This window comes from Selaginella moellendorffii, unplaced genomic scaffold, assembly GCF_000143415.4.
Source record: "Selaginella moellendorffii unplaced genomic scaffold, v1.0 SELMOscaffold_50, whole genome shotgun sequence".
Lineage (NCBI taxonomy): Eukaryota > Viridiplantae > Streptophyta > Lycopodiopsida > Selaginellales > Selaginellaceae > Selaginella > Selaginella moellendorffii.
The window spans coordinates 1,330,133-1,341,949 of NW_003314311.1; the positions used below are offsets into that span (position 1 = coordinate 1,330,133).

Sequence of the window (11,817 nt, forward strand, 5' to 3'; positions counted from 1 at the left end):
TTCATTTAGTTGAACACTACTCGAGGGTCTAGCATTTTGTGGAAGTGTCAACTAAGGTGTTGGAGATTGAGTTGTAGCAAGTTCAAAAGCCATAATGCTCTTGGCTGCTATGGAATCAAAGTTATGTTAGCTTTCTTAATTGTGGAATCATCACACTTTATAAGCTCACTTTTTTAAAATGAGTTTTGAATTCTAGAGGCTCTTGATAGGATGCAGGATCAGCTTGCCTAGGATACAGCAAGCAAGTTCAGAACAAACTATTTAGCAATCATCAAATCAACATTGACATCGTTGCCAACAGTAGCCATAGCTACATGGCAACAACTTGCATGAGCAACAGCCAAAGGTATGTGTTATTGTCTTCTCCCTACCAAAGAAATTTTAGGCTACTGGGTGGGCTCAACAATAGATCCTTGAATCATTTACTAACTATGATAGGTTGTCCAAGAGAGCTTTAGCTTCAAGACTTTTTATGTAAAGTTCTTTCTTCTAAATTTTGAAAGCTATCCTTAAACACTTTAACAGTTTAGGAGTTGATCAAGCAGCAAACATAGCTAAGCTCAGCAAATCTCTTGAAATGGCATGAAATTTGCCAACCACCTAACATTTGCTGGGCAATTGCTAGCAGGTGAACTAAAATGGTATTTGGATTTGGGATATAGAGTGGTTGCCCTACATGAATGTGAAACAAGAAGCTATAAGGCCATTAATAATAATTTTCATGATGTAAGAATTTTATATCATATAGAATAAATTTATAAAAAGTTGGTGACTTTCAGAATTTCGGCTGGCCAAGAAGATGGAGGAGAACAAAGACCTTCAGCTTATGGTTGTATGAACAAGAGCTTTTGGAGCTTCACATGAAGGTTTTGGAGCTTCAACGGGAGATCACAAGTACTCAGGCCTCTCGGCAGAGGGTACGTTGTTGTCAATGCAGCTCGCCAGGATACTGACAATTCACCACGGTATACTGTTGCCTAATTGCTCCGAGTTTTTTTAATCGGTTTCCTCCTCCAGACTTTGTCTTCCCTTTTAGTTTGTTTTCTTCATGTTTGTGGTGTGCGTGCAGGCTTGCTTTGCTTACTCAAGGACACTGCAATTCCAAACCTTGACATATATACACACAAGGCATCGTTGCTAGAACTTGCGGAATATGTTTGTGAGGTCACAGAAGATCGGAAAGGATTGAGGCTTTCAAATACGCATATAACCGGGATCCCGAGGTGATGGTTATATAAAAAATTATTGATGCGAAGCTCTTCACAGCAAAAAAAGTAATATATAGGTTCACATTCCATCTTCCAATTACTAGATCTACCAAAATCTTAATATACCATTAAGAATTTGAACTTTGCCCGATCCGGACTTTTTTAGTTGACATGACCGTTTCCTTTACGGCACTTTAGGGTAACAGACGATGATAGGGCTCTTGCTGCTGCTAGTGATCGGCATCTCGGCCGCTGGGGCTAGCGCTGGCGCGGCAACGGCATCGCAAACAAATGCAGAGGTGATTTTTCTGGTGTGGTTTTCTCGAATCTGGGAGCTCAAGCTTTGCTACTCCATAGGTAACTTATGGCAGCGTGATCAAGCTCCAACATGATCGGACTAAGTATCGACTACATTCTCACGATGTTCCTTACGGCTCTGGCAGTGGACAACAATCAATTACTTGCTACTCGGGTCACGATTCGAATAGTTACTGGGTAAGTTCTTCATCCTTCAGTGATTTTTTTTGTTTTCCTTCTTGTTTCTGTTTTGTGGATGTGCTTGCTAGAGTCTCCAGTTTGCCAAAATTGTATTTTTCTTCTGGAAGTTCTAATTTCAGGCTCAAGTTTTGTTGGAGCCTGTGTTTTCTCAATTCTCTGTTGTATGTTTTGTAGAGCCGGATTTTGCTCCTGTTTATGTTTTCCTGAACCGCGCTGTTTCTTTTTTGGTCAGCTTTGATATTAAGCAGTTTCTTGTTTTTTATTTCGTAGATTGTAAGGCCGAAAGGAAGATCCAGCTTTCGTCAAGGGGATGTTATAGCAGACGGGGCCGTGATCCGCTTGCAACATATGCGAACACGGAAATGGCTTCACAGCCATCTCTTGCAGTCTCCCATCTCAGGAAACCTTGAGGTATTTTCGCGTCCCTTGCATCAATCAAACTGACAAAGTTTTCTCCTTTTTCCTTCGTCAGGTGAGTGGCTTCGGTGGGGACGACAACAGTGATACAGGAGATAATTGGAAGTAAGCCTTGCGAGAAAGCCACCTAGTCTTCCTTGCTTGTAGTTTTCTAACCCTTCGTGCGCTAGTGTAGGCTTGAGATAGATGGCAAGGCTAACGTATGGCTAAGGGACCAGAAAGTGCGTTTGCTCCATCTAGATACGAATGGGTATCTTCATAGCCACGACAAGAAGTACAACCGGATAGTTCCTGGCCAGCAGGAGGTACAAAATAAATCGTGTTTTACTCTTTGAATTCATCCATTGATGTATTTGTTTTGTGAACTTCACAGGTCTGTGGTGTGCGCAAGAAATCAAGCGACAGCCTCTGGCTAGCAGCCGAGGGTGTTTACTATCCCGCAACTAAGATCAAGGCATCATCGGCCTAAGCAGAGAGAAAGAGAACGAAGAAACCTGGACTTTTGCTCGATATGGTGGATTTATTTCTCCTCGAGGAATTCTTTGGATGATGATATTTGCTGGTTTCGATGCTACAGTGCTTAGATTTTCGTCATCAAGTGGTCCGGACATCGGAATTTTTTTTTTCTTTGGCGACCACCAACCTTTCTGACTTTGCGGGTATGTAATTTTTATATGACACCATTAGATGGAGTTCAAAGGTTTCAAGTGGAGACTTTGTGGCTTTGACACTGTGATCGTGGATCACAGCCAAACACGGAGTACGCCGTCGCTAAGCTGCGGTTTCTAATTCTAAGATCTGGCACGCCCGTTTTTCCGTGCACTGATTTAATGATCCATCACCAAACTGTGATTGCTGGCTCAAAGGCTATATGTTTGCCTCTCGTTTTTTTTTTGTCTCGCAAGGAAAAAAACCTTCTCGAAAAGACTAGTTTGATGCCTCAAAAGCTTGCAGGCACTTTGAGAGATTGATTGACACTTTTGTATTATTTGGCTTTTGTTGTAGCGCGTCTAACAGTCCTTACACACGCTTGTCACATCGTTCCATTCTTTCAAAATCTCTCTCATCTCAAAATCTCTCATCTCAAGCCAGGTGTCTTACACGTAGGACATTGTCATCCACGTGTCAGGCCACGTCAAAAGTTAGACATGGGCTCAAACAGTTCCCAAGGCTCTTCTTCTTTTTGCCTATCCTCCCTTATAAATGACTTGGTTGGTGGTACCCCTCTCATACTACTAATGGATGGATTTGGACTGGCCAGCCAATTTGCTTCTCTCTTTTTTGTATTTTATGTTGTGTGTCTTCACAGCATGGCTGGTGGCACTGGGCATGATCAGGCACAGGCACAGCAGCAGCAGCTGCTGCAAGCACACCACCTTTTTCTTCCCCACATTTTGTTTCATCCAGACCACCATGCAAAATCTTTTTGAGACCAGCCAGGAATCACCCCAACCAGTCCAATCTACAACATGCTGAAAGGCAAATAAAAAGAAAAGAAATAAATTACTTTTTTTATAATTCTATTTTACTTTTGCCAGAGATTGTAAACTGGGACTTCACTGTTTTGTCCACTGCTCACCAACATGCGCCTAGATATGGTGGAATGCTGATTACCAGTGTTGATGGATATTATAGAGAGTTGATTATTGTTGGAGATTTGTCCGTGGGGAGTGGTCACGGGTTCAAAACCAGCGCGAGCGTTGTCAAAATTTGTTGCAATGTCAGGTTCACGTGATAGGGCCGCAAAATATATATACCCGGACGATATCAATCAAAGGGGAAGATCGATTTCAAAACAACACTTAACAAACAAAAATTAGTTATTGTGGCAAACATGACGCCCAATGATTGTAACTAGCTGCCTCGCATGTGCAAGTTTTAGTTTTTAAAAAGATACTTAAAGAAAGAATATTCGTTAAGGATCTGAAATCTCATGCGTTAAGGGAAATCGGACGCACAGGATGCGCCGGGAAGAAAGACAAATCCCACGGCTATCGGCGGCCCGTCAAGAGAGCCCGTCACTAAAATACTTTTTGGGGGTCGATTTTCTACGGATACGGTGAAGAGTAGCGACACGCCATAGCCTAGCGAGGGAGAGAGGAGCGTTTGTTTTTCTATAGCGTTCTTGTCCATAGTCCAGAGCTAGTTTCTTAGGGCATTGCGCAATGCGGAGGCGGCGAGACGCTGCCGGCGCCCCGGCTGGATTGCAATGCGGGTGATTCCATCTAGTCGCGGCAATGTATCGATTCTCTGCGGGCGATGCCAGGGATTTGGAGCTGCTGCTGTGAAATCCTCGAAATCCTCCAGGTGCATTGATATTTCGAGGCGGCAAGTCCTCTGGATGAATGATCTGAGCTCGTGGATCCTGTGAAGGCTTGATGCATCAAGGTCGAAAGGATTTGAGCTACTACTTCAAGGCAGAGAGCGCCGAGGAGGCCGCCGCTGCAATGCCTGGTCCCAGATCTCCAAATTTCTCCGCGGCTGCCAAGCCCGATGCGGCTCTACAGATGGTGGAGACTCCCAAATCCAAGCAAGCCGAGGTGGAGGTCGCCGAGGACGCGAAGAAAGGAAGAACTCACGAGGTTTGCTCGGTTCCCTTCTACAAGCTCTTCTACTTTGCGGATCCACTCGACTACTTGCTCATGTTCTTGGGGACCTTGGGCGCAATGGCCAATGGGTTTGCGATGCCCGCCTTGACAATCGTGTTTGGGCAGCTCGCGAACGCGTTTGGACAGAATTCCGGTAACATCCACGCCATGGTTCATGAAGTTTCACAGGTATGGGAGTGTGATCTTTCGCTGTGCTGTTTCGTTGACGAGAAGAAGAACTTTGTCAGGTGGCTTTGCGCTTTGTCTATCTCGGCGGCGCTGCTTCGGTGGCATCTTTTGGTGGTGCGTAAGAGGGATATCTTTGTTTCGAAAGCCTTTCATTTCTGTTGTTCGTGTTTGCAGAAGTAGCGTTTTGGATTTGCACAGGAGAGCGTCAGGCTGCGAGGATAAGAGGACTGTATCTCAAGTCCATCTTAAGGCAGGATGTGGCTTTTTTTGACAAAGAAACCACAACTGGAGAAGTTGTTGGTAGGATGTCTGGAGACACTATTCTGATCCAGGAAGCGATTGGAGAGAAGGTATATCAGATCGAGATATGTTTTGCAGCTGGCTAATTTGACAGCTTTGGCTTGCAGGTCGGGAAGTTTATTCAACTGACGGCTACATTTTTGGGTGGCTTTGCCGTGGCATTTACGAGAGGATGGAAGCTGACTCTTGTCATGCTCTCGGCGTTGCCCCTGATCGTTGCAGCTGGAGGAATGATGGCCGTTGTGGTTTCTCGGATGTCTAGCAGAGGGCAAGTTGCATATGCAGAAGCTGGAGGCATCGTCGATAGAGTTATCGGTGCAATTCGAACTGTGAGATTTTGTTGCCTTCCTTAGCCACCTTTGTCCCGTCTTTAACTTAATAATTTGCGGTCACAGGTAGCATCGTTTACTGGAGAGAAGAGAGCTGTCGAAGACTACGATAAAGCGTTAAAGAGAGCGTACAGTGCTGGGGTGCAACAGGGTATCGCAGCTGGCCTGAGCCTGGGGTTTCTTCTGCTGATAGTCTTTTCGAGCTACGCGCTGGCTCTTTGGTACGGCTCAAAACTGGTTCTACATGAAGGCTTTTCTGGTGGAAGAGTGATGAACGTGATTTTTGCGGTTCTTACCGGTGGCATGTAAGTCAGCCTGCTGTACACACGTCGACATTTACTTACACTTCTCATTTCCGTTGCCAGGGCATTGGGTCAAACTTCCCCGTGTCTGAATGCGTTTGCTTCTGGCCAAGCAGCGGCATATAAGATGTTCGAAGTTATCCACCGTACTCCGGAGATCGATGCTTTCCAATCCTCGGGCAAAGTTCCGGAAAATGTCAAGGGGGATATCGAATTCCGTCAGGTTGATTTTTCGTATCCATCTCGGCCAGACGTTCAGATATTCTCAAAGTTCTCCTTGGGTATTCCGTCGGGCATGACAACGGCCCTCGTAGGAGAAAGTGGAAGTGGCAAGTCTACAGTTATAAGCTTGATTGAAAGGTTTTACGACCCACAGGCGGGTGAAATACTGCTGGATGGAACGAATCTAAACGAGATACAGCTGAAGTGGCTAAGGCATCAGATTGGTCTCGTCAGTCAAGAGCCAGTTCTTTTCGGCACGTCGATCAAAGAGAACATTGGCTATGGAAAAGAAGGAGCAACACTAGATGAGATCCAGAATGCCGCGTACCTTGCGAATGCAGCCAGGTTTATTAACAAGTTGCCACAGGTATACTGCGACGGTGAAACTTGTGATCGAGTTTTAACGTTTATAAGTTTTGCAGGCTTATGACACTCAGGTCGGGGAGCACGGAGCACAACTATCAGGTGGACAGAAGCAGAGAGTTGCGATTGCGAGGGCAATTCTTAAAAATCCTCGGATTTTACTGCTGGATGAAGCCACGAGCGCCTTGGATGCCGAGTCTGAGCGTCTCGTGCAAGAAGCTTTGGATCGTGTAATGACGGACAGGACGACTGTAGTTATAGCCCATAGGCTGACCACGATAAGGAATGCTCATTGCATTGCTGTCGTGCAACACGGAGCAATCGTTGAGACGGGTGAGGCAGATGAATTTCTTTTTTCTAGCACTAACACCTTTGTACTGGACTGGATTGCATAGGTACGCACTTTGACCTTGTACAACGTCCCAATGGTGCCTACTCCCAACTCGTGCATCTGCAAGAGATGCATCAACCTCCGCCCGTAGAGACCACTGAAATTGATCCGGACAGTGTTTTGATTCAAGAAGATAATCGAAGTCTCAGCCGAGCTGCCAGCCGAAACTCTCCAAGCAGGTGGTCTTTCAGCAAAGCTTCTCCAATCCGGTGGTCATTTAGCAGGTCTTCGAGTCGAGGGGACGGCCGGCACTCGTTCTCATTGACAAAGTCAGCAAGTGTCAAACAGGCTGATGACAACGATCAGAAGCAGCCGGTTTGCGAGGATATTGAGACTGGACGTACGAAGCCGAAGAATATATCCATCTTCAGGCTTGCTACTCTGAACAAGCCGGAAGTTCCGATCGTCTTTGTGGGGTCTCTGGCTGCTGCTGCAAACGGAGTTATCTTACCCCTGTTCGGGCTTCTTTTGTCAAGCATCATCGGCTCCTTTTTCGAAGTCAACGTACACACGCTGCGGAGGGACGTGAACTTCTGGTCGATGATGTTCCTCGTCCTTGCGTGCTCCGCTTTCGTTGTCGCTCCGGCTCAGATACTTTGCTTCTCCGTCGTCGGCAACAGACTAATCCGTCGCATCAGAACGCAAATGTTCGAAAAAATCCTCCGGCAAGAGATCTCGTGGTTCGATGCATCTGAAAACTCCAGGTTCGTGGATGCATTCTCTTCTTTCGGCTCATCAGTGCTTTTCTTTTCTTTCTTTTCGTTTCAGTGGAGCGCTCGGGGCAAGACTGTCCTCTGACGCAGCACATGTTCGAAGTATGGTCGGAGATACGTTGTCTCTGTTCGTGCAGAACGTAGCCACTGTTGCTGCTGGTCTTGTTCTCGCATTTACTGCTAGCTGGCAGCTGGCTCTTCTGGTTCTAGCTCTGGTGCCCCTGATTGGTCTACAGCATCTTATGCAAGTCAAGTTTGTGCAAGGCTTCAGCGCAGATGCCAAGGTGGGCAGACATTCTCTTTTTCCTTTCCACTCATGATATATAGTATCTCGAGTTTTGCAGATAATGTACGAAGAGGCTAGTCAAGTAGCCAGCGAAGCCGTGAGCAGCATCAGAACAGTTGCTTCTTACTGCGCAGAAGTGAAAGTCATGGACTTGTACAAGGAAAAGTGTAGCCTCCCTTTGATCAACGGTGTGAAGCAGGGGATTATCAGTGGAGTTGCTCTATCCGTTTCCAACTTTGTGCTTTTCGGATCATATGCCATGAGCTTTTGGTTTGGTTCGCGCCTCGTGGAGAAAGGAGAAACCGACTTCAAGAGAGTGTTTCGGGTAAGGAGCTGTATCACATATTGTTTCGCGTTCTAACATCGTTTGCATTGCAGGTGTTCTTCGCCATCACAATGAGCTCCGTCGGAATATCTCAGTCCGCCGGCATGGCTCCAGACATCGCCAAGGTTAAAACCGCCGTCAACTCCGTCTTTTCTCTCCTGGACCGCAAGTCCAAAGTAGATCCGTTTGACAAGTCAGGAAAGACACTGAAACTAATCAAAGGTGACATAGAGTTCCGCACCGTCTGCTTCAAGTATCCATCCCGGCCGGACGTGGCCATTTTCCAGGACCTGTCGCTACTCATTCCTGCTGGAAAGGTACCACAATTGCTCGATCTTTCAGAAGAGAAACTTATCTGTTGTTCTCTCAGACTGTAGCACTGGTGGGAGAGAGCGGTAGCGGGAAGTCGACACTGATATCCTTAGTGGAGCGCTTCTACGAGCCGGACTCTGGCCAAGTTCTCCTGGATGGGATAGACATAAGGAACTTCCAGGTGAAGTGGCTGAGGCAGCAAATGGGCCTGGTGAGCCAGGAGCCGGTCCTCTTCGACGGCACCATCCGGTGGAACATTGCCTACGGCAAGGAAGGCGCGGTGAGCGACGAGGAAATCCAGGCCGCCGCCGAGGCATCCAACGCTCACAAGTTCATCTCGGGGCTCCCGGAGGGATACAAGACGAGAGTCGGGGAGAGAGGCGTCCAGCTCTCGGGTGGCCAGAAGCAGCGAGTAGCGATCGCCCGCGCGATCGTCAAGAACCCGAGGATACTGCTGCTGGACGAGGCGACGAGTGCGCTGGACGCGGAGTCGGAGCACCTGGTCCAGGAGGCGCTGGACAGGATCAAAGTGAAGCGGACGAGCATTGTCATCGCGCACCGGTTGGCGACGATTGTGAACGCGGACGTGATCGCGGTGGTGAAGAACGGGGCGATTGTGGAGAGGGGGAAGCATGCCGATCTGATTGGCATCAAAGGTGGCGCTTATGCTTCTCTTGCCAAGCTGCATTTGACGGCCGCACCCTCCACGTCGTAGAAATATATGAAGCAGCAAAATTATTATAAAATAAAAAAAAGTAATAATTTTACAAAACTGAAAAGAATCACTTAATATACATCAAAGTGTAAACTTCACACTGATGTTTACACAAAAAAAAAATGTTTAAATTTCTAGAATGGATTGAAACATGCAGAATCTTTTAGATTTCTAAGACAATTTTGCTGGCACTCTCATATTCACTTTGAGTTTCTATATTCTTTTATGCTTACAATAGAGCAAAAACCAGTGTCTGTTTGGTCTGTATATTTTTGGATCAAGGTCTTGGCCTTTGAAGCTATTAAAGTTTTGATGTAATAAATTTTTTATATCGGCTTATTTGTAGCACATGTTCTTATGCATAACCGACCCTCTGTTCCGGAGGAGGTGTTAATCGGTTTTATATTTCCGATTTATTTCTTTATTTTGTTTGATTTATGCTAAAATGTGAAAGATGATCAGGTCATGATTGGGAGGGATGCTGCTAAAAGACTGGATAGTAACTCTGGATTACACTTCCGGAATGTGTAATAGCTTTTTTTTTTTTTTTGGCTTCTGTCTCTTTGGTGATTGGATCAAATGCTTTGGCAAACATTGGCTGTCAGAGTGTTCCATTTGACCTGTCTTGAAATACAGACAAGGGGTCTAAATATGTATCCACGTCTGAATCGTGTGATCCCCCCATCTGGGGGGATACAGAGCAACCTTGACCTTTTGTGAAGGGTTTGAGTTTGAGCATACCTGTTAGGACCCAAAATTATGTATAAGCAAGGTGAAGCTAGAGGAAACTCTGGTGGAGGCTTGTAGCAATACTAACGTGCAAATCATTTGTCAGACTCGGGTATAGGGCCAAAAGATTAATCAAACCATCTAGTAATTAGTTCCCTCCAAAGTTTCCCTCAGGATAGCTAGAGCTCATCTACAGAGTTTCATCAGGTAAAGCAAATGATTAGAAGCCTTGGGGGCAAAATGCCCTTGACCTATTCTCAAACTTCAAATAGGTGAGATGCTCCATTGAACCCTTCCAAGTAGGGCCATTCTTGGTTAAGCAGATCAACTAGGCCATTTTTGGTACTTTCATCAAGATCATCCATCATCTTGTATCATGGAAGACAAGGATTAGTAATGCAATCTATCTCTTTTTTTTTGTAAAAGTACAAAGTTAGGATTCAAGAATGAAATGAGATTTGCATGACTAATACTCACTAGCCAATGTACTCAGGCACATGTCCAGGCTGCACATCAGAAATAACTTCCAAAAACTGAATCTAAAGAACATGTTTAACTTGATCACTTTCTATTGTTTCATGAATCTAACCATCTGTCCTGTCCTTTTTCTAAGGGGGTGATTAGACATTGGATCAGTTGATCTCATAAGCGCTACCTAAGCAGAGTCAGTGATTTCCCCTTGCGTCACCATGTTAAGTTCTTGTGCTCTAGCTGTAAAAACTTCCTATAGGCTGAGTGTTTGCTTGGGTCATTTTGAGCTAGACCCAAGCAAACACTTCGTTGGCACTGCTCATTTTTGTGATGTGCAACAAAGTGGCTATTGATCCTAGTGTGGGCAAAGAATCCACATGGCTGTGCTAGCGCACAACCTTGCAGCTGCCCAACCTTGCTTTTTTGTGGATGCGCTCCTGGAGAATGCGGTGGCAGTAGATATAGGTGAGAAACCCTAGTGTTATGGTCTTTTTTGTCACTTCATACCTTTCGGTGTGAGAAAATCCAACGCTCGCTGCTATGAAGTTGAATAGCTATAGGCTTGTAATTAGGTTTGCCTAGCTATACAACATGTCTCCCAGAGCAAGATTTTGAAAAGAATCCAAAGTCTTGTTTTTTACCAGGCCACGTCTATTCATATGTCCCATTATCATGTTGATGGGATGACAGAGTTTTTGTAAACAAGACTTTTTGTTAAAAAAATCTTATTATCAAACCATGGAGACTATCCCATCTTGGAGGAACTAGAGTTATATTACATTTTTCAGTTTTCGAACAAAACACAAACCTAATCAATAGTTTATTTATGCCATTTGTTCCAAGCACAACCAAGGAATTCATGATAAGTTTTAGGAACACTTTTTTTTGTTTTTCCAAAAGGGCATAGAATCTAAATTCTATTTTTGTTTCAATAAGATGCCTAAGGAGTAGAATGTGTTGAGTAGATAATAGATTTTCCTACTCTTAGCCTAAGTTTGCCAAGTCGTCAAACTGTGGTGGGTGATTTGCTAGCTCTTTCCAAAGGTCAAAGAGAATGTTAAACATTGCTTGTACTGGTGTCAATGGGCAGGTTAAAATAATCCAATATAGACTCCATCTTAGTGCAAATCGATGGAATCCATTTGTCACAAAGCACTCAACAAGATTATTGATCTCAAGGACGACACCACTAATGTTGATCAAATAGAAAAGTGCAAATACTTGTCCCAAAATTACTTTAGATGCATTTGCAATCAAGCGGTTAAAGTTCCGATGGATGTACATCAAGATCTGAAATGGAAGTGATCTTCACTTATCACACTTTGTTGTTAAAAAAGTACCATTGACCCATATGATCTACATCTGAATGCTTAAGAAATGAGCCGACAGATTCACAAGCAAGCCAGCCATACCAATAAATGGATTATCCATCTTGTTTTGCATGGCGAGGAATTATAGT

The 11,817-nt window shown here is 44.9% G+C and overlaps 2 protein-coding genes across 2 annotated transcripts; both read left to right on the plus strand.

Moving 5' to 3' along the window:
* Window positions 1–1,396: 1,396 nt before the first annotated feature.
* Window positions 1,397–2,988, plus strand: LOC9633922 (stromal cell-derived factor 2-like protein). Its single transcript, XM_002981677.2, has 6 exons — window positions 1,397–1,507; window positions 1,566–1,703; window positions 1,977–2,117; window positions 2,179–2,228; window positions 2,299–2,428; window positions 2,497–2,988. Exons 1-6 carry the CDS (start codon window positions 1,418–1,420, stop codon window positions 2,590–2,592), a joined length of 645 nt encoding a protein of 214 aa, XP_002981723.1. The 5' UTR covers window positions 1,397–1,417; the 3' UTR covers window positions 2,593–2,988.
* A 1,202-nt stretch (window positions 2,989–4,190) lies between these two features.
* LOC9648297 (ABC transporter B family member 4) lies at window positions 4,191–9,256 on the plus strand. The gene is made up of 12 exons (XM_024686719.1): window positions 4,191–4,900; window positions 4,960–5,014; window positions 5,075–5,250; window positions 5,308–5,529; window positions 5,596–5,834; window positions 5,895–6,420; window positions 6,476–6,749; window positions 6,812–7,511; window positions 7,576–7,804; window positions 7,865–8,131; window positions 8,185–8,448; window positions 8,502–9,256. Exons 1-12 carry the CDS (start codon window positions 4,502–4,504, stop codon window positions 9,156–9,158), a joined length of 4,008 nt encoding a protein of 1,335 aa, XP_024542487.1. The 5' UTR covers window positions 4,191–4,501; the 3' UTR covers window positions 9,159–9,256.
* The last annotated feature ends 2,561 nt before the right edge of the window (window positions 9,257–11,817 follow it).

Excerpts from the sequence above, each read along its gene's own strand:
- LOC9648297 (XM_024686719.1), top strand. The coding sequence starts at position 4,502 with ATGCATCAAGGTCGAAAGGATTTGAGCTACTACTTCAAGGCAGAGAGC. Across the intron at positions 6,750-6,811 it reads CGGAGCAATCGTTGAGACGG|GTACGCACTTTGACCTTGTA; the intron begins GTGAGGCAGATG and ends TGGATTGCATAG. Across the intron at positions 8,449-8,501 it reads TACTCATTCCTGCTGGAAAG|ACTGTAGCACTGGTGGGAGA; the intron begins GTACCACAATTG and ends TTGTTCTCTCAG.
- LOC9633922 (XM_002981677.2), top strand. The coding sequence starts at position 1,418 with ATGATAGGGCTCTTGCTGCTGCTAGTGATCGGCATCTCGGCCGCTGGG. Across the intron at positions 1,704-1,976 it reads ACGATTCGAATAGTTACTGG|ATTGTAAGGCCGAAAGGAAG; the intron begins GTAAGTTCTTCA and ends TTTATTTCGTAG. Across the intron at positions 2,429-2,496 it reads TAGTTCCTGGCCAGCAGGAG|GTCTGTGGTGTGCGCAAGAA; the intron begins GTACAAAATAAA and ends TGAACTTCACAG.